The 26,330-nt window shown below is 45.1% G+C and overlaps 1 protein-coding gene across 8 annotated transcripts in view; it reads right to left on the bottom strand.

Annotated features, from left to right (window-relative positions):
* SPIDR (scaffold protein involved in DNA repair) overlaps positions 1-26,330 on the bottom strand; it is a 263,884-nt gene that overhangs the window by 23,753 nt on the left and 213,801 nt on the right. For all 8 annotated transcript variants that reach the window (XM_065903392.1, XM_065903396.1, XM_065903391.1 and 5 more), the window contains one exon: positions 15,423-15,563. In XM_065903392.1, the coding sequence (XP_065759464.1) occupies positions 15,423-15,563 (141 nt within the window). The remainder of the gene's footprint in view (positions 1-15,422; positions 15,564-26,330) is intronic.

The following is a 26,330-nucleotide window of genomic DNA, read 5'->3' as shown; positions in this document are numbered from 1 at the left end:
TCTGACATAGACCATCGTGTCATCTCACAGTTTTATTTCTTCCTTTCTGATTCTTTTGCTTAGCTTTGCCTCACTGTACTAGTCAGTCTGTTTAGTACTTTTAAAGCACTCTGTCAGAATCTAACATTTAACTTCTACTTATATATGTATAATTTAACGTTTAACTTCCACTTTTAAACACTCTGATATGAACAAACCCTGAGAGGACCTCAAGGACAGAGAACATGACCAGGAACACCAGGAGAGTGTTGGGGTGTGATGTCAGCAACAGGACACTGGTGAAGCTGGATGAAGGTCAAAGTCACTACCCTATTCCCTCAACTGTAGACAAGTTCTCTCATTCCTTTCCTCTTTCTCCCTGCCCCCACTACGTAATGAAACTACTCAAAGAAAGGCTGGGCAAGGACAACAAAAACTGCAAACCCAGGTGAACTTGTGGAGGAAAAGCAAACACGCCCCTTGCCATTCTGTGCATGTCTGTCTGAAGCTAAACCCCTGGTTTTACCAACTGGACTGGCCATCTTGGTGAGTAAAAAAAGTGGTACAATACTACTGACTGCTATATTCGTGTAGCAGAGCATCAGGTCACCATGAAAAGGGTTGAAGCACTGACACATGATGCAACATGGATGGACCTCAAAAACAAGCTGCTCAATAGAAGGAGCCAAGATGGTTCCTCGCCATCACATGTTCAGTACGTGTAAAGTCACAGGGACAGACAGCAGATGAACAGCTGACAGGGTGGGAGTGGGGGCAGGGAGTGACTGCTCATGGGGATGTGCCTCTTTGGGGAGAGATTCCCGAATTAGAAATCAATTGAATTAGAAATCAGCTGTTCCTGAATTAGACAGTGATGGCATCAAGTCGGGCCCTCTGACTTTAGGGACGACACTCTGCTAAGAACACCCCACAAACACCCCACAGGTGTGGGGATTACTAAACATGTTCTAAGGTTAATTCAATGCATTTCAGGATGATATTTTTCAAACTGTAGATAGAGAAACTGAAAAAAGAAAATTAAGTGCTCGGAGGGTAGACTGACAAGGTTAAACAAAGCCACAAACAAACACTCCAGACAAGACAGCAGGGCTGCAAAACAGAGGAGCTGGTTTCCTCAGAAGCTAGTGAAAGGAAGAGAAATCCAACGAAGTTGGGAAAGAATCAGGGGACACAGTCTCAACACAGAGGTGGAGATGTGGCAACAGAACAGAATTTGTGGTGACTGTGCTAACTGGTCATACAATTTCATGATGTATAAACATATCAAATCACTATGTGGTACACTTGAAACTAATATAACATTGTATATTAATTATAACTCAGTAAAATTTTTTACGTTAAAAAAAAAGAAAAATAAATGCACACACATCTGAAATTAAGGTTTTTTTACTATTCCTTTGCACCATCACTTAAATTTATTATAGACCCAGGTAAGATAAATTTATAATTTTGGAATATGTCACATTTTGCAGGATTATCTGCTAGCTGTATTTTTAAAAGGTCCTTCCTAATCTTAATTCTTTCTTTAAGATTTAGGATATAAAAATATTAACTAGAGCTTCCCTGGTGGTCCAGTGGTTAAGAATCCACCTTGCTAAATCTCTTCCAACTCATTGTTATCATTTAAATTCTTTATAAAGGCTTCATGATATTCCACGATGTGGTGTATCAAAACTAATTCAGTATTTTCTCTGTCGATAAGTGTTCATTAAAAAATGTCTTTCTTGATACATTGGTGGCATTTACAAAGGAGCAGAGTGAAATTTACATGCTCATTTTTATATTTTTGAGTTGGAACTGTAGCATTCAAACTGGTGAACAAATGCTAAACATGAGTTTATTTTCATAAAGTTATAACAATTGATTAAAAAAAAACAGACTCCACCTTGCAATGCAGGGGACACAGGCTCCAGGCTGGTCCGGGAGGACCCCACACACCATGGAGCAACTCTGCCCGTGTGCACAGCTACTGAGCCCATGCACTCTGGCACCCGTTTGCCACAAGAGAAGTCACGGTAATGAGAAGTTTGAGCACCACAATGAAGAGTAGTCCCTGCTCGCTGTAACTAGGGAAAGCCCTACACAGCAACAAAGGCCTAGGACAGCCAAAAAAACTAACTAATTAAATAACTAGCACAGCTTTGGCAACTGAAGTAAAGTCCGATGCTGTAAAGAGCAATATTGCATAGGAACCTTGAATGTTAGGTCCATGAATCAAGGCAAATTGGAAGTGGTCAAACAGAAGATGGCAAGAGTGAACACTGATATTTTGGGAATCAGCGAACTAAAACAGACTGGAATGGGTGAATTTAACTCAGATGACCACTGTATCTACTACTGCAGCAAGAATTCCTTAGAAGAAATGGAGTAGCCACCATAGTCAACAAAAGAGTCTGAAATGCAGTACTTGGATGCAATCTCAAAAATGACAGAATGATCTCTGTTCATTTCCAAGGCAAACCATTCAATATCAGAGTAATCCAAGTCTATGCCCTGACCAGTAATGCTGAAGAAGTTGAAGTTGAATGGTTCTATGAAGACCTACAAGACTTCTTAGAAGTAACACCCAAAAAAGATGTCCTTTTCATTATAGAATACTGGAATGCCAAAGTAGGAAGTCAAGAGATATCTGGAGTAACAGGCAAATTTCATCTTGGAGTACAAAATGAAACAGGGCAAAGGTTAACAGAGTTTTGCCAATAGAATGCACTGGTCATAGCAAACACCCTCTTCCAACAACACAAGAGAAGACTCTACACATGGATATCACAGATGGTCAATACAGAAATCAGACTGAGTATATTCTTTGCAGCCAAAGATGGAGAAGCTCTATACAGTCAGCAAAAACAAGACCAGGAGCTGACTGTGGCTCAGATCATGAACTCCTTTATTGCCAAATTCAGACTTAAATTGAAGAAAGTAGGGAAAACCACTAGACCATTCAGGTATGACCTAAATCAAATTCCTTACGATTATACAATGGAAGAGACAAATAGATTCAAGGGATTAGATCTGATAGACTGAGCGCCTGAAGAACTATGGACGCAGATTCGTGACATTGTACAGGAGACAGTGATCAAGACTATCCCCAAGGAAAAGAAATGCAAAAAGGCAAAATGGTTGTCTGAGGAAACCTTAAAAATAGCTGAGAAAAGAAGAGAAGTGAAAGGCAAAAGAGAAAAGGAAAGATATACTCATCTGAATGCAGAGTTCCAAAGAGTAGCAAGGAGAGATAAGACAGCCTGTGAAAGTGCTGCAGTCAATATGCCAGCAAATTAGGAAAACTCAGCAGTAGTCACAGGACTGGAAAAGGTCAGTTTTCATTTCAATCCCAAAGAAAGGTAATGCCAAAGAACATTCAAAGTACCGCACAATTGCACTTATCTCACACGCTAGCAAAGTAATGCTCAAAATTCTTCAAGTCAGGCTTCAACAGTACGAGAACCGAGAACTTTCAGATGTTCAAGCTGGATTTAGAAAAGGCAGAGGAACCAGAGATCAAATTGCCAACATCCACTGAATCATCGAAAAAGCAAGAGAGCTCCAGAAAAACATCTACTTCTGCTTTATTAACTACATCAAAGCCTTTGACTGTGTGGATCACAACAAACTGGAAAATTCTTCAAGAGATGGGAATACCAGACCACCTTACCTGACTCCTGAGAAATCTCTATGCAGGTCAAAAAACAACAGTCAGAACAGGACATGGAACAATAGACTGGTTACAAAATTGGGAAAGGAGTACGTCAAGGCTGTACATTGTCACCCTACTTATTTAACTTATATTCAGAGTACATCATGAGAAATGCTGGGCTGAATGAAGCACAAGCTGGAATCAATATTGCTGGGAGAAGTATCAGTAACCTCACATATTCAGATTATACCACCTTATGGCAGAAAGTGAAGAAGAACTAAAGAGCCTCTTGATGAAAGTGAAAGAGGAGAGTGAAAAAGTTGCTTAAAACTCAACATTCAGAAAACGAAGATTATGGCATCTGGTCCCATCACTTCATGGCAAGTAGATGGGGAAACAATGGAAACAGTCACAGACTTTATTTTTGGGGGCTCCAAAATCACTGCAGATGGTGATTGCAGCCATGAAATTAAAAGACGCTTACTCCTTGGAAGAAAAGCTATGACCAACCTAGACAGCATATTAAAAAGCAGAGACGTTACTCTGCCAACAATGGTCTGTATAGTCAAAGCTATGGGTTTTCCAGTAGTCATGTACGGATGTGAGAGTTGGACTATAAAGAAAACTGAGCACCGAAGAATTGATACTTTGAAGTGTGGTGTTGGAGAAGGCTCTTGAGAGTCCCTTGAACTGCAAGGAGACCAAATCACTCTATCCTAAAGGAAATCAGTCCTGAATATTCACTGGAAGGACTGATGCTGAAGCTGAAACTCCAATACTTTGGCCACCTGATGGGAAGAACTGACTCACTGGGAAAGACCCTGATGCTGGGAAAGATTGCAGGCAGGAGGAGAAGTGAATGACAGAGGATGAAATGGTTGGATGGTATCACTGACTCGATGGAATAAGTTTGATTAAGCTCCAGGAGTTGGTGATGGGCAGGGAAGCCTGGTGTGCTGCAGTCCATGTGGTTGCCATGAGTCAGACACGACTGAGAGAATGAACTAAACTGAACTGAGCACAAGTTTGTTTTATACAAACTTGTGCATTTCTGTTCTACCTGGGCAGGAACTGCCACACACACACAGACACACACACACTCAGCAAGGGAAGTAAGGAATTCTTGCTGCAAGCTGCTGCTGTCCAGAACTACAGACAGTTCTCAGGCTGGTCTCAGGGCCCAGGAGGTCTTTATCACTTCAACAGTGTCACATGACCTACTTACCAGTGTGGAGGCAGGAACACCCACATTCCACACAAAATCTGTCAGCCCAGATTTTCTGACAGATACATACACTTTTTATCCAACCAGTGCGCTCTCATATTTGAAACAAGCTAGCCTCTTCACAATCTACTCCGTCACCACAAATTCACAGACCACGTAGCTGCCCTGCACAGACTTCCCCGAAGACCCTCTGCTCTCCTGTGGGGATAGTCTACGTGGGCACAAGCAGCAAATCAACACAACCCTCTGTCAAGTGACTGGACTTTGAGGACAAACAAAATGGTAAAACTATAAAGAAGACAGCAGAGGAAATCAGGACTGCAGAGATCTTGGGGCATGGGGTGGCGCCTGCATGCCCAGCACGTTTTGTTCTTTGAATCTGGTGGTGGCATCCTGGGTAGCCCTACAGTTGTGTTCACTCTACTCTGCGCTGAGGAACTGCTCTCACATCTGTCACGTTTCCCCATAAACAAGACTAACTGAAAAGGTCAGTAAAGGAGACACAGGGCACACACACATGTTCGTGACTAGCAGTGGCAGAAACTGGAAAGGACACCCTTGAAAACAACAAAGAGAAAAGCAACCATCCTTCTTTGTTTATAGACAAGTTTGCATTCATGGAGAAAGATGTGGAGTAAATGCCCAGCAGAAAGGAGATGTTGAGATTTCCTTTTCTCCATGTATTAACAACCAGTGACAGCGGCAGCTGTACCATGATCTCCCACAGATAATCCCGAGAGGCCTGGTCTGACGCTTCTCCAACATGTGGTCCAGCCCCAGCGCGCCCTTGGGACCACTCTCTCCACTGTCAGTGATCCCAGGGAGAGGAGCAAAGTCTCTGGTTTAAAAAGAATAGTAATGAAAATGACTATACTATCATGAAAAATAGTAATGAAAATGTCCAGTTCTTAAAAGTCATATTTTCATTAATAAGTGTCTAAGTAAACAGGAAAAAAAAAATGTTGAACTAAACCTGAGGCATTCAGTGCAATTATTTAGTATGGATCTGATGCTCCTCCAGTCATTCAAGATAATTCCAGCAGAGATGGCTCACCACTACTGTTTAACAAAAACAATGGAAAACACCAAGAATCTAAATTTACATCACTACTGACAAGAAATGGTCAAACTTCTGATCTGAGGTCCAGGGATTACAACTATAAAGCAAATGCAAAATTTACAGAAGTGAATTCCCCTGGAACTGGAAGTAACTACACATAGGCCAGAGCACCAGAGATGCAGGCGCTGGCCTCTGGAGGACTGGGCTCTAGGCCCACCCTTGACCTGCAGCCAAGTTATTACTTAGTCTCAGGAGCTTCTGGGTCTTTACTTAAAAACACAGTAACATGACCTAATTTGCCAGCGGGCTAGAGAGTTGAAGGGAAAGAAAGAAGGACCACGGGGGTAGTGACACTCCTTCTCTTTCCACTTCCACGTCCTATACGAACAGACAGTGTTCTTACTGCAAACAAAAAGATTTAAGTGGGTTCTACTTAAAATTATAATCTGTAAGATTCTCCAAATTTGAGAAGGCACTTAATAAAAGCAAAATCAAGCATTTGTTTCATATGTGAGATGAACAAGGAACATCCCACCAAGCTTCTGAATCACATGGCCCAGTGCCCCCACAATAAGGCCTGCTGCCACAGGCTATTTTGCTGAGAGAGGGAAAGAAAGAACCATATATATTTTTTAATACTTAGTTTTATTTATTTATTTGGCTGTGCCAAATCTTAGTTGCAGCATGCGGGATCTAGTTCCCTGACCAGAGATGGAATCCAGGCCCCTTGCCTTAGGAGTCTTAGTCACTGGACCACCAGGGAAGTCTCAAGAAAGAGCCATGTTGATATGTGAAATGTCCAGAACAAAAGTCAGTCCTCAGTGATCACTTCCCAATCACAGTCCTAGGAGCTGGGTGGGGGCCATGGTGACCCAACCCACCACCACCCAGTTCTAAACAGAAGAGCTCTCTGCAGATTTGTTATTAACACAGAGTTTGCTGTTTGGACTTCTATTTTTTAAAAGTTTGAAAGCTTTAAAACTGCTGGTCCCCTACAGGCAGATCATTATGATTTTTGTGAGATGATGTGGGGAGAAGGGGAGTACTGAGATTTGTAAGAGAAGGAATGAATGAAAAAGCAAAAATATCCTGTCCACTGGCTGTATTCGAGACTTACTGTGCTACATGCAGGTAAATTCACTGATAAATTACTAACCAGGGTTAGGCAGCAGATATTTTTATGTTCCTGTATCAGCTGATCGTCCTTCTGGATTCCTGGATTTAGCTAAATCCAGGAATTTAGTCTCTTGGATTCCTGTTTTAGCTAAATCTCTCTGTACTTTTAACTCCACTGGCTTCATTACCTCTTCTTGCCCATTGTTATAATTAAAAGGCCAGCTTGATTTCTGTTCTATCCTGGAAAAAAATAAAAACACTTCCAACCTCTAGTTATCATTCTTCTAAATTACTCATCATACTCCTCCCATTTTGTTTGTAAAAACAAGAAAAGAAAGAGCTAGATTAATGCTGACCAGAGCTCTACTTTTAAGGTAATTGGAAAAGAGAAAAAAATAGGAGGAGCAAGGGCAGAACCACTACTACGGCGTTTTCAGGTGTGCAGAACCACGACTGTGTGTGAGCTCAGGAAATCACAGCTACCTGGGAAGGCAAGTGCTCTGTTCTGCCTGATGCCTGAAGGGCCAGCCTCCAGCGCACTGACCAATGCCTGAGACGAGACTCACAGATGGTGGTTCAGAGCCCTGCTCTCCCCTCTCCACTGCCTCTACTCAGTGACCAGTGTCGCTCCTGAAGCTTGGATTTTGCTAAGCAAGCCCCTTGAATCAGTCAGGCCGACACTGCCATATCACCCCAGTGAACAACAGTTAGAACTGGACATGGAACAACAGACTGGTTCCAAAAAGGAAAAGGAGTATGTCAAGGCTGTATACTGTCACCCTGCTTATTTAACTTATATGCAGAGTACATCATGAGAAACGCTGGGCTGGAAGAAGCACAGGCTGGAATCAAGATTGCCAGGAGAAATATCAATAACCTCAGATGTGCAGATGACACCACCCTTATGGCAGAAAGTGAAGAGGAACTAAAAAGCCTCTTGATGAAAGTGAAGGAGGAGAGTGAAAAAGTTGGCTTAAAGCTCAACATTCAGAAAACTAAGATCATGGCATCTGGTCCCATCACTTCATAGGAAATAGATGGGGAAACAGTGGAAACAGTGTCAGACTTTATATTTTTTGGCTCCAAAATCACTGCAGATGGTGATTGCAGCCATGAAATTAAAAGATGCTTGCTCCTTGGAAAGGAAGTTATGACCAACCTGGATAGAATATTAAAAAGCAGAGACATTACTTTGCCAACAAAGATCAGTCTAGTCAAGGCGGATCTCTGTTGGCAAAGTAATGTCTCTGCTTTTTCCAGTGTTCATGTATGGATGTGAGAGTTGGACTGTGAAGAAGGCTGAGTGCTGAAGAATTGATGCTTTTGAACTGTGGTGTTGGAGAAGACTCTTGAGAGTCCCTTGAACTGCAAGGAGATCCAACCAGTCCTTCCTAAAGGAGATCAGTCCTGGGTGTTCATTGGAAGGACTGATGTTGAAGCTTAAACTCCAATACTTTGGCCACCTCATTCGAAAAGTTGACTCATTGGAAAAGACCCTGATGCTGGGAGGGATTGGGGGCAGAGGAGAAGGGGACGACAGAGGATGAGATGGCTGGATGGCATTACTGACTCCATGGTCATGAGTTTGAGTAAACTCCGGGAGTTGGTGATGGACAGGGAGGCCTGGTATGCTGCGATTCATGGGGTCGCAAAGAGTCAGACACGACTGAGTGACCGAACTGAACTGAACTGAACTGGGTTCGACTGTGTCCCTCAAGTCATTGGGTGGAAGAGGGTGGAGCAAGGGGCGGGGGGTATCTGAGCCACTTCTGAGATTGCTACTAACAATTGCTTTATGTTTTCAAATGGTCAAGAACTACTGTGACAGTCTGCTGTGGTTCAGACCTCATCATTTTAGTCAGGTTTTCACTGCACACTCTTTTAATTGCTACAGAGGACATGATGATAAGTACTTGGCTCCAGCAAGACAGTCTATTTTTGGTCAGGAGATAACAGGAATGAACTTATGGGTGGGGCCATGCCCTCCCAGGGGTGTCTGCCATGAACTAGATGAACCTCACAAGCCACACCCTGAAAACCTCTGGGTAAAGCCCCACCCGCAAAAACCTCCTTGGACTGTCAGTGCGGCGGCCTGGCAGGTCAGCTTCCTGCCGACTGGACTGACTTCAGCCCTGCGTCCACATTCAGCCTCCACGTTTGTGAACAACTGACAGGGACAGACATGCAGAGGACCCTCAGGGCAGAACTTCTGTATCTAACTGCTGACAGGTTGGATTTTTTTTTTATTGGATGGTTTTTTTGAAGCACTGTTAGGGCAGTAATCTTGACAGTGGTTAATGCCTGGCCTACACAGTTCAAACGCCTCTTTCAGGTGGTTTGTGGTTCTCTCTCCTCCTCTTCCTGTGATCAACCTGGTGGGTGTACTGAGCCTCTCTGTAATCTGCCGGTTTTCCCCTTTGTCAATGTCTCCATCACTGATTACGCAGAGAGATATACAAGAGTTTTCTCTTCTTAAGGGCTGTTCATTGAATGATAAAGGTAATGAATGATTTAGAAGTGCTCATTTTACTAGATAAATCTGTTCTAGTTACCCAGAAATAATCTTTACGGTTCAAGTTCTATACTCGACATTTCCTCCTGAGCCCCTAACTCCCTAGTTGGGTCTTTTTAAGTGATGTGAAATTATACCTAGACATTTCATTTAAAAACTATTCTTCTCCAACTGGACTCATGAAACATTTGTAGCCGTTTTCATAACTCAGTGTACTTTTTAGGCAATGAATTCATTTACGTCCCTTTAAAAGACTGAGGCGAAATTCACATGACACAGGATTAACCATGTCACACTGCACAGTTCACTGGCATTGAGCACATTCACGGTGTTGTCCAGTCCTGGAATACTGTCATCACCCCAGGGAGACACGGTGCCCGTCAGAAGTCACTCCCTGCTCTCCTCCCTCCTGGCGAGCACCAGCCTGCACTCTGTCGCCATGGGTTTGTCTCCTCTGTTTCATGTAAGTGGGACCCCGCAGCGTGCATGCAGCCTTCTGTGTGGACTCCCTTCACTCAGCATCGTGTCCTACACGGGTCAGGGCTTTGATCTTTGGGCCAGTCTTTGGAGCATCCTTGGGTTTAGGATTTAGTACCTGCTCTTTCAGTGACACTTTATTCTCCTGCCATTAACTGGGCAGTGAACCTACCAGGAACAATTTTTCAAAATGATGAAAGATTTCTTGAGTATGTCTCTTGAAAGAGGATTCCAACCACAGCAATGAGCAAACCCCAAGGGAAGTGTGTCTCTTTAAGAGGCAGCCGTTTGAAGAGGGGAATCAAAGGAGGAAGTCACTGAGGCTTCTGTTCCCAGGAGAGCGCTCACCAGACACACTTTCTGCTGAAACAGCATCTGAGATGATGCCTCAACAACGGCCCCCAAGCCCTGTCCACTCGTGCTGGACGGTTCCTAAAAGCTCCCTGTGCTGCCCCTCCATGCACCTGGTCATACTAGGGCCTCCAGGAGACTGACGCCCCAGGGCCCAGAGTCAGGGCAGAGCCTGACTAGTCACCCTCACCTGTTCTGGGCCCTCCTGCATAAGCTGGGGTTGCATCCCTCATAAAGTACCTTCCCAACAACCTCGAGTGTGTCCCCCTGGTCACCGTGGGGAGGACCCAGGGTCCCAGCCCAGGGTACACAGAGGACGTGTTTCCCATCTGCACCTGGTCTTCGGACAACTTAGTCTCCACTCTTCCCTCTAAAACTGTGCACCAGTGACTGTTGCTAAGAAAGCACAAGTTCAAATCTTGTTGAGGAAAATCCAAGATGAATCCAAGCAAACAACTAATGTCCATTGCACAAACTCTTATTATGAGCCTCTCAGGTGCCAGGAATTGACCCGTGCACAGGAAATACAATGGTGAGTGAGAAACACAGCCTGCACTCACAGAGCGTGGCAATGGGCAGGCCAGCCTGGACACTGGCCACAAGGTATGCTAACCCACAATGGTCTCCACCATGCAGAGGGGAGTGACTGGGTTGAGAACCAGCCTGTTATGTCAGTAAGCCACGGGGACTCTGGGCTGGCAGCCTGTACCTGGCACAGGCCAGCTAGGGGAGCCATTCCAGGGCTCCTCAGACAGGTGTTGATACTTGCATATTATCACTAAGATGTCACTCAAATTTACTTTAGAATACACCCCTCTGGTGGGACACAGGTCATGAGAAACCCACACAACCCTGAGTGATGGGCCAAAGGAGCTGCTGCAGGGGACAGAGGGCCTTAGAGAGTCCAGTTGTGAGGGCAGGAGAGGCTGGTACGTGGGACAAAGGGTGAGTGCTCTGGGCAGGAAGTACCGTGGTCTGGGGGTGGGATGGGGGCTTCTGACCTCCTGGCTGTGGGTCAGTTTGTGAGCAAGCTAACTAAGCTTGGTTTTGAACTTAAAGACTATTGGTACTTAATCTGTTACCTTTAAAACAAAAGCTGGCATGTAAACACTAACTATTAATTGGACCATTCTCTGAAATACACCCCCCTCAGCATGCCCAACCCTTCACTCTATCCTCAAAGCTCACCAGTCTGCGCCCCGGGGGGGAGTGGATGTCTAGACCAGGGTGGTGTGTCCCCCTACCCTCACCTGAGTCCTCAGCCCCAGACTCCTGCGGTTCTCTCCAGGGTCCCCAAATCTGAACCTGCCCTCTGAGCCCTACAAAATGGCTGCTGGGTCTGGCACTCGCTGGCTGGTGTCTTTCAGGGCCTCCTCCTGGCTCTCCTGCTGGTCTGTGAGCCCGGGCAGGAAAGGGCTAATCTACACTCCTGGCATTAGTCCTGGCTCCCAGGAGAATTTCCCGACTCCCACCCTGGAGCTACCGGAAGTTACAAATCCACAGTGCCAGGTCCCTCCTTCTGCCCTCAGCGGCTGCAGAGATTCCCAGGTCTGTACCTCTGCCCCAGTCTTTCCCTCTCTTTCAAATAAATTAAAAATGTAAGAGCAGAATCATCTCTACTCCATTTTCAATTTTCTTACCTCTTCGTTTCTTCTCTCAAAAACTCCTAGGGGCCCTTACTTTCCCTGGATCACTGCAGAATTCCTAGTTAACAGGATCTGAGGCTTCATCTGACTGACTTTTTATTTCAGTACTTTCTGATTTAGGATAAATCCCCAAAATCTAGCAGAAAAGTAACTAGCCAGATGCACAGCACAAACAGGCACCAAATATCTGAAGAATAAATGAATTATATTTTCTCCTAACTCTACTTTTATGTCTTCACAGTAACATCTTACCAATTTGAGGAGACAATTTCTATTTGCAAGATCAAGATGTCTCAACATTCTTCTCACTCACTGCTTTCAGGAAATCTTCTGAGACCACACATTTAAGACCTCATCACTTAAAGCAACAACCGCCCCAGTCCTTGGGCAGATCTAGTCTTCAGTACAAAGGGGGACAATTCAAGGTCAAAGATAATGTAAGTTGCTTCCTCATCATGGTAGCACTCAGGCAGACTTGTCTGTATACAGTGAGGGCTGACTAAACGCTCTTCAACAGTCTTCTTCAGTACATTACTCTCAAAGTGCCAATGAAAAAATCTAAACAAAACAGTACCTTATAAACTAATAATGTACTTTAGACGGGTTAGTAGCTTTGGTTCTAACAAGTTGGGACATAAGTACTCCAGGATTTTGAACTGAAAAAGGTTCCCCTCCCCTGCAAAAATGTTGCTACCTATATTTTCTATACTTCTAGGGTTAACATATTTCAGAAAAGTTCTATTTTCCCTCAGTATTGCCGTAACACATAAAAATAAGACCACATACTAATCAGTAATAAAATGATAATGCTCATACCCAGAATTATGACACCAAAGTAAAGTGAGTTTTCAGCCTATCTGACCTCTAAACCATTGCAGAGGCCACCTGAGAGAAAAAAGGTCAGAGGACACGCCTGTCCCTGGACAAACAGCCAGAGTCCTGGGGAAGAAGAGAGCAGGGCAGGGGTGGGCTCAACAGGGCTATTTGAAATGGTCTTTTCCATTACATCCAGGCCATTTTCCTGACTCTTCTCACTTTAACTGGTCAGTACAGACACAAAACACCAAAAATATGTCAGAGAAACACAAAAGACGGCTGTTTTTGTTCAACCATTCCAAGGGGGGCAGGTGAACAGGGTGGGGTGCCCTGCACAGGGGCCCAGCCCCAAGGCCACCTGTCCACCCAAAGATGTCACTGTGATGGTGGACCACAAGAAACCCAGGAGCTAAGATGTAAAAGACTCCATGACTTAGCCCAAACATAAAACTACCTTCCAACTGGCAAAGAAGTAGCTTTCTATATTAGATACTGGAGTTATATAATTATAATTAATCATATTAGTTTGAATTCTGGGAAGTAAGTCTATTTTGTTAAGGTTTATGAGAAATATATTTTGTTAAGGTTTATGAGTTGCTATGAAACACAATAATTTTGGGGGAAAAAAAGAGACAATTTTTGTTTACTGGGCCATGGACAGATGACTGACAGTGGATGATGTCACTAATAGGCAATTATAACATTCGGCATTCCAAAACTATTAAATAATTTGTTTTGAAGAAATATAGCTTCCAAAAGAACAAAAAGACAATCTATTTATTTGGATGGTTACATGTCAAAGCAAAGTTAATACATAAGATAAAGAAATTAATTCCAACCTAAAAAGAAGTATCAACTATTTCAACGGCAACCCACCCCATTATTCTTGCCTGGAAAATCCCATGGACAGAGGAGCCTGGGGGACTATCGTCCATGGGGTGGCAAAGAGCAGGACATGACTTAGCAACTAAATGACATATAGTCAAATTTTAGTCCAACTTAAAAATGGAATGGATTCCAAAAGTTTATCTGTAAACAAATTATTTAGACTACTCAGTGCATTTCCTACAGAAAAAGTATGTCCTATGGCAATGCTGTAGACAGCAGTATGCCTCCAGTACAACTCACGAGAACCCGATTAAATGTCAGGTACACAGACGGTTCTGTGGCTTCATGGTGAACAGCGGGTGCCTTATGGAGCCAGAGCCCCTAGGCCCCAGGCTCCGTCAGTCCCCAGGAGCGCGGCCCTGGAGGCGAGTCCCGCCTTCACCAGCAGGAAGTGTGTCCCCAGGAGCAGCCCCCTGCAGCACTCTAGGAGATCTGCCAGCTGGAGGTGCTCCACTATGCACGTGACGCAGAGCCCCCTGTACCTGGCGTGTGGTGGCAAGCGGGGAACTGTGCTGAGTGCACCTCTGGGAGGACTACATGGGCCAGTGGAGTTACTGCCACCAGGCTTAATGTCAGGGCAACACCCTGCTTACCACAACCACACAGTGTCTTTCCAGCTGCTTGTGATTCTGAAACTGAGGGCTAAATGGGGTTCAGCTTCGTAAGGACAAGGTTCATGCAGCCCAGTTGGGCTTTCCAAATATCTGGGCAGTGCTGTGCCTAACATATAAGGCAATTACATTATAATACAGCTACCTTTCCACAAACAGGAGGAAGCATCTGCTACAAGACAAATGTGCATGAATCAACCCAGGGCTCACAAGGGATCTGTCCTCCAGGAAAGCAGGGTCCTGGGTGGAGACACTGCTCACCTGCCCGGTGCCATGTGAAAGACAGATGAGGCACAGAGCTGGGATGGGGAGAGCGGACTGTGGATGGAGGTCGGGAGGAGGAATGCTCGCCAATGCTCAAAGTTTAGGAAGACCACAGCCAGACGGCTGCTGTGCAGACCACTGGCTTCTAACCTGCTCCAAGTAGGACAGCATATGCACATAATGGGCTTGTCCTCCCTCGGAGAGTGTGACAAGCTCAGACATTACTCCAGCAAAACACTGACATCAAGACATACAATGACACGCTGTTTGAGGAAAGAGGCTCCAATGAGAAACCCCCAAATTCACTGTTTACAATTCTCTACATGACTGGATAGTTCCATTAAAAATGTTCTTCTTTCCCCTAGTTCAAGACTAAGATGATTACTGTAATGGAACAACCCACCGCTGGGCCAGATACATGTACCATTCCTACCCAAAACAACATTGAGAGTGAGGTGTCATGCAACTCGAGAGAAAATATGCTTTCTTGCCATGGAAAGCAAAAAACATGACAAAATAAAGAGTTTTTAAATGCCTTTTCACAAAGTTGTATTTTCATTTATATAAATGAACTCACGCAAAGCTACCTTATTAGTATAGATAATATACAGAAAAAACTTTAGAATTAAAAGACACATATATAGCATTTTTAATCCTAATCTTAATAAAATTGTGAATCACTAAACTTGCATCATTATTTCTGTTGTCACATAATGTTTCTCTCAGAAGTACTTTATGGGCTTAACCCAATTCCAGGCCTTGTTTTAGAGGCAAACTTTAGGGCCTAGTTTGTCTTTAAAAATAAAAGCACAGATGTCTCACCTTGCTCTGGTGACCTTCTGCAGAACCTTCATGCCTGACAGCCTGCAGCACTTCCCCTCCAGCTGCCTGTCCTTCAGGACGTCACCCTCCGAGCGCACCTCACTGAAGAGTCCAAGGGCATCTTGCACAAGAAGGCAGACTCTACAAAAAAGCATCCACATTTGCTCTTTAGGAACCAGGTTTTGATTTGGTACAGAGACCAGAATTTCCTTCTCCTTCAACAGAAATCCACTGTAGGCATCTTCCTAAATAGGTGAACCAGGATAAAGGAATGATACTGAACTAAAACATGCACTTCTTAGACTTGTACAAGCAGGTGTGTGGACCACCACCCACAGAAAACAGGAGACAGAATTCTCTTCAGGAAGATAAGTACTCCCTAAACCCAACGTCCTTTACAAGAGCACACTGAGGCACCTTTCAAATCAAGCATTTTACCACTGCTGGACACAGAGTAGCCCCCTTTTCCCTGTTTACCCCATCTGCCGTAACAGAAACATTTATGTTTTGTATGGACGCTCAGCACGGAGCCACGGTCTCTCATGATCCTGTCCTGTTTGGAGCAGCCTGCCGTGTGAAGGCAGGGATGAAGACAGCACGCATTTTTGTGTTACACCTATCGTGTGGTTTTGTCCCCTGACCATTCTGCAAGGCAGAGCCTCTACGAGGGAAGCCCTTTAGTTTGTCCTGACTTGCTCCTCGTCTAACTGAGGCTGAGGCAGGGCTGAGTGACCAGGCTCCATCTGCCAGCTGTGAGAGGGCAGGGCAGAGGGACCTACACCCACTCCCATGCCCTCGGTTGCCTGACCGACCCCTGGAGCATTTCACACTGCTCTGTATTACTGTTAACACATATGGAGTCAAGATGTGTACAAAAACCTCCATGGCCCTGCCTTTTTTTTTTTAATTCATTTATTTAATTGGAGGCTAATTACTTTACAGTATTGTGGTGGTTTTTGCCATACATTGACATGAATCAGCCATGGGTGTACATGTGTTTCCCATCCTGAACCCCCCTCCCACCTCCCTCCCCATCCCATCCCTCAGGGTCATCCCAGTGCACCGGCCCTGAGCGCCCTGTCTCATGCATCGAACCCAGATTGGCCATCTATTTCACATATGACGATATACATGTTTCAGTGCTATTCTCTCAAATCATCCCACCCTTGCCTTCTCCCACAGCGTCCAAAGGGATCTGCTTTTTAAGACTAGAATTTTTTTCTTAATTGGAGGATAATTGCTTTACAATGCTGCGCTTGCTTCTGCCGCACAACAATGGGAATCAGCCGCAAGTGTGTATATATATCCCATCCCTCTGGAACCTCCCTCCCCGCCCCACCCCATTCCACCCCACTAGGTCATCAGGGAGCACTGGGCTGATCTCCTCAGGGCACACAGCAACTTCCCACTAGCTAGCTACTCTGCATATGGTAATGTATATATTTCAATGCTACCTGAAACTAGAGAGGATTTCTGACTGCTTGTGTGGAGAAGGGAGAGGTGGGGAGCTGGGTACTTGTCTTAAGCCTGCTCTGATGTTTGTCCAAGTCACAGATGACCCAGGAAGGGTGCTCCTGCTTATTCTTCGGCCTGGAGTCCGTCCTGCCTTGGCGGGGAGGGAGGCACTCAGACCCCTCTACTACTCTCCTCAATGTGTTCACACCCACCACACATACCTGCCCGCCTTGTCTGCTCTCGCAGGCAGCTCTGTCCCCCTGGCCCACGGGGACGGGAGCCAGGCGGTCAACACACTCCCAGTGGGAGTGGGCTGAGGAGTACATAGGAGCCCCAAGCACTATACTGCTTCCTGCTCATGACCTGCTATCTCGAAAAACCACTGCAGGTCTGAACAGAAAAGGCCCTCGATCAACTTGTTTTTCCTGAATCGAGAGTTGTTTCCCAATTACATCACATTCAGGGAACACAAACGCCTTGCAGGGAGGTAGTACCGTGGGGGTGACTGCAGCAGCTTGAATGTTCTCACTGTAAGGAGATGGTAGGGAGTGAGCTCGGGCTGGCACAGAGGCACCGGGAGTCCGTCCTGCCTTGGGGGGAAGGGAGGGGCACTCAGGCCAGGTTTTAGAACACGGTTCCCTTACAGCTCATGCTCCGCCTCTGTAAGGTCTGTGAGTAGACTGCCTACGGTTGTGCTTGCTATTTTGGACAGTGTTTTTCTTTGCAGCCAATGGATGGAAAGTACAATCAGCTCCTGTAATCCATCAATCCTAATGGAGTTTACTATTCACAACACTTCTAATGAGGTTCACATTACCATCTGGTCTGTGCATAAGGAAAGCGCCCACCAAGGAAATGGCAACCCACTCCAGTACTCTTGCCTGGAGAATCCCATGGACGGAGGAGCCTGGTAGGCTACAGTCCACGGGGTTGCAAAGAGTTGGACACAACTGAGCGGCTTCACTTTCTTTCTTTCTTTCCCAGACCTGATGCTCTTTTTGTATCATCTTCTCTGATTGCCCTCGAACGTCCTCAGCGCCACAGTGAACAGAAGCAGTGACACAGGGCATCCTTACTGTGTTTTTGGTTTTAAAGAAAGTATGTATCCTCAATTTTTTTTGGGGGGGGTGGTGGTAGATATTCTTCATCAGGTTAAAGATTCCAAGTTTACTGAGAAAAATTTAAAATAATGATTGGGTCCTAGAGCTTATAAAATGCATTTTTTGTATTCAATGAAAAGACTGTATACGTTTTCAACTCCTTTGCTAATGTGGTAAATGACAATGACAGTTTACCAAGTGTGAAAACAATTTTTTACTCCCAAGAAAGAGCAACGATTCTGCTATGTATTCAGACTTTTGTGATCTATACCCATGAGTGATACGGACCTTTAATTTTCTCTCTCAGATTTGGTATCAGGATTCTTTATATCAGCTTCATATAATGAGCAGACAGGAATTCCTTTTTCATCTAAAAACTTTATATAAGACTTGAGTCATCTGTTTTTTGACAGTTTGAAAGGATTTAGTAATAAAATGACTTGCTATTGGGCTTTCTTTACCTGGGAAGACTTTAGCTCTCAATTTCTTGAATAATAGTTAAACTTTTGGGGATTTTCTGGTAAGTTATAGTTTTCTAAGGGTTTATCCATTTTGTTTACATTTTCAAGTTTATTAGCATAGCATAAAGATAGAACAATACCCTTTCACTACATCTCTAATAGATGGGGCTCATCCGCATATCTTCCCTTTTCAGTACTGCTTATTTGTATCTCCTCTCCTCTATGAGTTTTTTCATTGAATTATTATTAATCATTTCAAAGAACCAACTCTTGGCTTTGTTTACTCAGTTCGTATCATTAATATCTACCCTTATGCTTATAATCTGATCCTGCCTTCTATTTTCTTTGTATTTATCCTATTATTTTTAAATTGCTTTTTATGTTAGAGGCTTGGCTCATTTAATTTTGAACCTCCCTTCTTTCTAAAATGAGCTTAGACTATAACATCTCTTCTAAGTTTCAAATTAATGATATCACATAAAATTTGATATTTAGTCTTTTTACAATTATTCATCAGTTCTAGGTATTTAAAAATTTCCATTATTATTTCTTCTTTGTTCCAGGAATTATTTGGAAGTATTTAAAATTTTTTCTATAAGGATTGAAAATGCACATATTTTTGTCATTAACCCTAATTTAATTGCACTACAGTGAAAGAATGTGTTCTCTGATAATGGTTCTCTTACATTTGTAGAGATTTGCTGTATGGCCTAGCACACAATCTATTTTTAAGACAATATCAACCAAGAAGAATGCACATATTCTAGTTGTTAAAGATAGTTTTGTATGAGATCTACAAGTCAAGCTACTTAAGTGTATTCTTCAAGTCTGTGTTCCTTCACTAACTTTTGTCTGCCTCACTGACTGGTTATCCAATTAGCTATCTATTGCTACACAGCAAGTCATTCTACAATTTAGAAGCTTAAAATAACAAAGATTAGATTTTTCGAGTGGGTGTGGGTTAGAAACGCATCATCTTGACAGTGGGTAGTGGGTGCCAAGCCCTGTTCCCTGGGCATCATTTTATCCTTAGACGGCCTCTGAGAGCGTGGTTATTCTCACCCTCACTCAGCATACAGAGAACTGAAGACCAGAAAGTTTTTGGGTCTTGCAACTGCCGATGGGTGGCCCTGCACCTACTGTGGCAGCCACGCAGACTGAGACTTCAAATGCAGCTAACGTGGGTGAGGAGCTGAATTTTAAGTTTTACCTAACTGTAATTAGTTTAAATGTAAGCAGCCACATATGGCAGCACAGTCTAAAGGTGTAACAATTAGAGGATCCAAAAAACTATACACATTATACTTAATAATCAGCTAATCAACCTTTATGTACAGATGTTGAGAGTTGGATCATAAAGAAACCTGAGCACTGAAGAACTGATGCTTTCAAATTGTGGTGCTGGAGAAGACTCTTGAGAGTCCCTTAGACAGCCAGGAGATCAAACCAGTCAATCCTAAAGGAAATCAACACCGAATATTCATTGGAAGGACTGATGCTGAAGTTCCAATACTTTCTGTACCTGATGCAAAGAGTTGACTCAATGGAAAAGACCCTGATGCTTGGAAAGACTGAGGGCAGGAGGAGGAAGAGGCAAGAGAGGATGAGACGGTTGGATGGCAACACTGACTTAATGGACATGAGTTTGAGCAAACTCCAGAAGACAGTGAAGGACACGGGAGCCTGGCATGCTGCAGTTCATGGGGTCGCAAGGAGTCAGACATGACTTAGCAATCAAATTAGGTTTTACCAAACATTAATATTCAAATAAATAGGTATTCCTTGAAAATCATCACCAAAATGTTGCTAGCGATAATTTTTCTAAAATCTACTTTGTCAGATTGACACCGAAATCATATATAATTATTACTGTGTTCAATTTTCCTTGCAATATGGTATTTTATACCCAAGAACACCAGGAAACCCCTGTCTGCTCACCTGATGCACTATGGTTTCAGTCTGTTCGGGAGTCGTTATTTGGCATGTGGAAACCAGAAGAATGCCCTATCTATCTTAAAGATACTAGTGTTAAATTTCCACACATGTGACATTTTTTTAATATGTTGTGGCTATAAGACATTGATACTGGCTATAGGATTTGTCCATGGGTCAAGCAGCTGACTGTCCAGTATGGGGGTGGAGGCGGCGTGGAGGCCTGCAGGGCAGTGAGCTTTGCACCCACTTCTCCCCATGGGCGCTCCGATTGCTCCTGAGCACACCCCTCCTGTCTCTCAAGTCTGACAGTGATTCCAGGGCGGCCCTCGGCTCTTTCCCTGATGCTCTGCTACCTGCTCGTGGCTCTGTCATCTGCCTGAAGCACTGTGTGAACTGCTCTCCCAGATTCTGTTCCCGTCACTCTTGGGCACCACCTCCCTCTGGGCAGTGCCCCTCTGCCTGCACGGATGCCTCTGCCCCAGCATGGGTGCTGGTGGGCGCTGGTCTTCTGGGCGAGCCTTTCACCCTGGGGGTAAGCTAGCGGAGGTACTCTTGGCCCCCCACACTTAGGGTGGAGCCTCTCAACAGAGGCCTGGAGATGCGGGATGTGGTGGACAGCCCTCCTAGAGGGAGACGGAGTGCTGGAATGGGCACTGTCTGCGCCCCTGGAGCAGAGCCTAGAGCAGCAGCAGCAGCTGGCAGGAAGTGGGTCAGGGCTCAAGAGCCACAGACTAGCTGTTCTTACTGAGACATAGTAGGTTTCCATGATTCCACAGATGGAATGTCCTCCATCTGCTGTGTGCCCTTAGGACAATTTCCAAAAGCTCAAATGACTGTTCAGTTTCTGCAGCTACAATGCTTATGTGCGAGGGGAGAGTCCACCGTGCCCTCACTGCTACTCCAGAATCTGGTTCTTATCTGACTTTGCAACTCACATTCATGCCAAAGACCCTCTGGACAGCCAGCATGTGCCCGGCTCTTCAGCCGTTATATGTGAGTTATGAGAGTATTTGGAAACTCTCTGAGTTCGCAGACTTAAGTGTGACTTATTCTTTTTTCCTTAAAAGACATCTTGACTTGCGTGAACACAAGAAATGAGCCAAGTACAAAATTACTGGGTCAGACGCAGGAGTGCTTGACGCAAAGAGGCCTCGAGGGCCGTAGAGCCACAGAGTCAGTTGTCACAAGATCCTCAGTAACAGTGGCATGAACACGCTCATCCCCATGCCCCAGCCTCAAGAGGTTACTTGTGTGCTAAGTACAGCGGGACTGCTGCAGGCCCAGGCCTGGGCAGGGCCCTCAGCTCCTCCCCAGGGAAGGGCCTGGCCCGAGCACACACACACAGCACAGGCTGCAGGGCTGGAGCCTGCAGGAAAGCGCTGGGGTGGAAGGGCCTGACCAGGTGGTTGGGGAAGGTCTGGTCTTCCAGGGCTGGTCTTGAAAGCTGTCCTGCGCAGGGTTGACAGGAACACACTCGGAGTAGGGAGCTCAGCACACTTAAAAACTGGTACAGCAACGTGGGAATTTTTCTGTTCGAGAAGTTGAGAGAAGGCTGGAAAACACTATGCAAGAACAAAGATAGAGGGAAAGTGGTCATAAGGGGAAAGACTACTTACTATTTGGGTATTCCCATGCATATTTTAAATTTAACATCAGTTATGTTTATGGAAATGGGGATGGAGGTAGAGATGTCACCCTGGTGGGCAGCTCTGGGGGCGGGTATGGAGTTGCAGCGAGCAGCCTGTGTGGGTTGGAGGGTTTGGGTCCAGGCCCAGGTGGGTCAATCACTGGCCAGGAATAGCCAGCACGCCCACTTCCTGCCACTGGGGAATAATGGGGATGCTGGGAGGGCTCAGACCGAATGCTGTTGTAGAATCACGGCCGCTGGCACAGGAGGTGGTTGCTTTAACAGAGAATGCTTGGAGCCCCAGACAGGACGCCAAGGACACCCAGTGACACCATGCCCCAGGCTGCAGGTAACTTTCATGCATGCAGAGCACTGATGCTGGGACCCCAAGCCTTGCATGGGAGGGAAACTGCTGCTTTCAGATGTGGGTCCACTCGGATGAACGTTGATAAATGTTGAAACAGCACAGAAAAGATGCCTCCAGGGAGGAAGGGTTAAAGAGCCCATCAGTCTGCCATTCAAAACTCTCCAAGAGTCTGGCAAGAGAATGCCACTTATCTCAGATCAAGGTTCCACCCAAGCCTAAAAGACTTGACCTTCACCAAGTAAACCCCTCCCCCACTCTCAAGGCTGTCAGCACAGGGTGCTGGGCTGTAGGGGAAGGGCTCCTCTACTGCTGGAGACCTGCCCGGCTGCTAGGAGCTCCGTTCTGACCAGCACAATCCAGGTAACTTCAATCTGTTTGGCCCCCAGTGGAGAGCCTGCCCCTACTCTGCACCTAAGCATCTCGGTTTCCTTCACCCACCAGGCAAATCTACTTTGCTACCAGATGGAGCTGATCGACAGGAAGGTGGCATTCTCTGGTCAGGTATCAGCTCTCCTGAGTGGTAAGAGGTGTGAGCCCCTGTGTAAAAAGGCCGGTCTCCTGCGTGAAAGGCCCACAGGACAGCGACTGAGGCAGTGGAGAGGGCTCAGAAACAACCCCGTCACCCCTGAAGCCGGCTCAGAAGGTGCCTCAGGTGCCCACCACCCGGGTCTGTCATAAGGAAAGCGCCTCTCTGCCTGAGCAGTCGAAATCAATGACAAACCCTCGACTGCTGCTCGCCTGGCCGCAGAGCCTTGGCTGCAACGCCTCAACTTTCTTGCATTCATGAGCCAGGAGGGTGAGGCTGGAGGAAGGGAGTAAAACTGGTATGCTGCACAGCACCTGCCCAGCAACAAAATAACAGATAAGAGGTGCAGGGTTCAACCCCAGCCTTATCACCATGGAAGGATAAAGTCCACCATGGAGTTAATGTTTGTCTTTAAGAATGCTTCTTTCTTTCCTTCTCTTATGGGCTGAACATCTCATCATGCTAATTAAAGAACATTTAAAAAATTCTGAAAGTGCATGTACTGTTAATCTGTGAAAGCAACAAAACAAGCATAAGGAAGAAGAAAAACAAAACTGTTGATTCACAGAGGGGGTTTCAGGGAGCCTATAATTTAATTTCTGAAGCTTCAAATGCCCCTTCCCAACTTTTCAAAAATATTTATTTTTCCCTCCTTTCATTCACTGACTGTATCACAGACACAGAAGCAGAGCGGGACAGAACCAGTGAGCGTGTGTGCACACGTGTGTCTGCGGATGCTCGTGTTCCAAGAGGGAAGCAGATGAAGTGACATGTGGATGTTTACATGAGTCGTGGAAGCAGTTCTGAGCAGTTCACCAAGAATTCCCGGAATCAGAGTCAGGTCCGGCTGCACTATTCTAGGTCAGAGTCAACTGAAGCAGTCTCTGATCAACAAGGGTCTTTCTCGCCACGTTATAATCCCTTACTAAGCCCAATCTAAGAAATAAACAGAAGAAATTCCAGGATAAAGTGAGAAAAAAAGCAGGAAAGAGAGAAAGGGGAGGAGAGGTTGGGAGGGGAATTTGGACTCGACCCGGGAGGTGGGGGGGTGGGGTGGGGGTGCGTAGCACGAGGGGCAGGGCCTTTCCCAGCTCCAAGCCGCAAGCAGACGGGAAACCAGATACAGCAGGACACTGTGTCCTCCTGAAAAACAAGCAGACCAAGCTCCTAAAGTAAACAGTTAATCCTGCTGTTTATCTTTTCAACATGAGATGTTAGCAGGATGATTTCTACTGCACAGAAATGTGGTTTTATTCATTAGAAAAATCATATTTTCTCTTTGCTAAAATAAAAGTGTGACATGGAAACTTTCTAACATCAGTGAATAGCAAAGAATAACAATCGTTTTTTTTTTTTTTTTGCTAAACGTAACTAAAGCATGGCAGAAGTCCCGAGAAAGGCCTTTTCCACACATGCACTTCCTCATTATTTTCAGAAAATACTGCATTGGTGAAATTAACCAAGCAACAAATCCTGCTGCAAGCTTGGTCTGAAGGGGGACACAAGTAACCAGGACATGACTGGAGTCCTGGACTTGGACCGCAGTCACCACCCCTGGAGATGAGACTGGACTGGGCCGAGGCATGTCAGAAGAGGACATCTCACAGCCACAGAAGTCCGCCTCCAGAACAAGTTTTCAAAGAGACACAGCTACTCCTACACATTTTGAAGTGAAATTCCCACGGACAGAGGTGGCAATTCTGCCCCTTCTCCAGTGGCACACTGGCCCAGGCCAACGACAGTAAGACATCACACCAGACACTCACGGCTGCCGTGCACCTGGGCTCAGGTCTCACCCATCCTGATGGTATCTATGGGCCGTGTGCCTGGTGCTGTGAAGCTCAGCACTGTGGATGTCCTGCATCCACGTCCACGAGCACCTCCCAAGGTCCTCCACAGCGACGCCTTGGCTGTCTTTTATCACCCACCTCTCTCCCCTCCCCTCCATCCCCAACATTGACAAACTGCTGATCTGTCCTCGGTTTCTAAGATTTGGCCACTTTGAAACGCTATAAAAATGGAGTCATCTAGTATAGGATCTTTGGATTGAACTTTTCCCCTCAGCACAATGCCCTGAAAACAATCAGGTTGATATGCTTTGTATTTTTATAACAGCTTTACTGAGGCCTAATTTACAAGCCATAAAATTCACCCAAATAAAAATATTGTGTCAAAACATACATAAAACATACAATTTCACTATTCTAAAGTGTACAATTCAGCGGCACTACATACATACACGTGTTCTCCAACCACCAGCACCAGCTAGCCCCAGAACATTAGTCAGAAAGCCCCAAGCTGTCACAGGGCCTCCCTGCTCTTTCCTCCCGCAAACACACTGATCTACTTCCTGTCTATGGATCTGTCTGCTCTGAACATTTCACAGGAATGGAATCACGGAAGCTGTGGCCTTCTGAGACTGGCTGATTTCACCCAGCGTAACATTTTCAGGTTGCATCCAAGCTATATTAATAGCAAGTGCCAGTACTGAACTCCAGTACTGTTTGTCGCTGAATAGTATTCCATTATATGCATACGTAACATTTTATTTATCCATCCATCACTGAAGGCCATTTGGGTTGTTTCCACATTCTTACATTTACAAGTAATACTGCTATGAATGTCAGTGTACAAGTTGCGTAGATGTATATTTTCAATTCTTTTGGGTTTATACCGATGAGTAGGTTTGCTGGATCATACGGTAATTCTATGATTGGCTTTTTGAGGAACTGCCAGACTGTTAATCCAAATTGGCTGTACCATTTTACCAGCCATTATGAGGGCTCCAATTTCTCCACATCTTTGTTCAGTTCAGTTAAGTCGCTCAGTCATGTCCGACTCATTGTGATCACATGGATTGCAGTACACCAGGCTTCCCTGTCCATCGCCAACTCCCAGAGCTTGCTCAAACTCATGTCCATCAAGTCGGTGATGCCATCCAACCATCTCATCCTCTGTTGTCCCCTTCTCCTCCTGCCTTCAATCTTTCCCAGGATCAGGGTTTTTCCGGATGAGTCAGTTCTTTGCATCAGGTGGTCAAAGTATTGGAACTTCAGCTTCAGCCCTTCCAATGAATATTCAGGATTGATTTCCTTTAGGATGAACTCGTTTGATCTCCTTGCAGTCCAAGGGACTCTCAAGAGTCTTCTCCAACACCACAGTTCAAAAACATCAATTCTCTGGCGCTCAGCTTTCTTTACAGTTCAACTCTCACATCCATACATGACTACTAGAGAAACAAGAGCTTTGACTAGACAGACCTTTGTTGGCAAAGTAATGTCTCTGCTTTTTAATATGCTGTCTAGGTTGGTCATAGCTTTTCTTCCAAGGAGCAAGTATCTTTTAATTTCACAGCTGCAGTCACCATCTGCAGTGATTTTGGAGCCCCCCAAAATAAAGTTTGTTATTGTTTCCATGTTTCCCCATCTATTTGCCAT

This window comes from Muntiacus reevesi, chromosome 12, assembly GCF_963930625.1.
Source record: "Muntiacus reevesi chromosome 12, mMunRee1.1, whole genome shotgun sequence".
NCBI lineage: Eukaryota > Metazoa > Chordata > Mammalia > Artiodactyla > Cervidae > Muntiacus > Muntiacus reevesi.
Note: the sequence above shows the minus strand (reverse complement) of the source record. Positions and strands in the feature narration are given on the sequence as shown.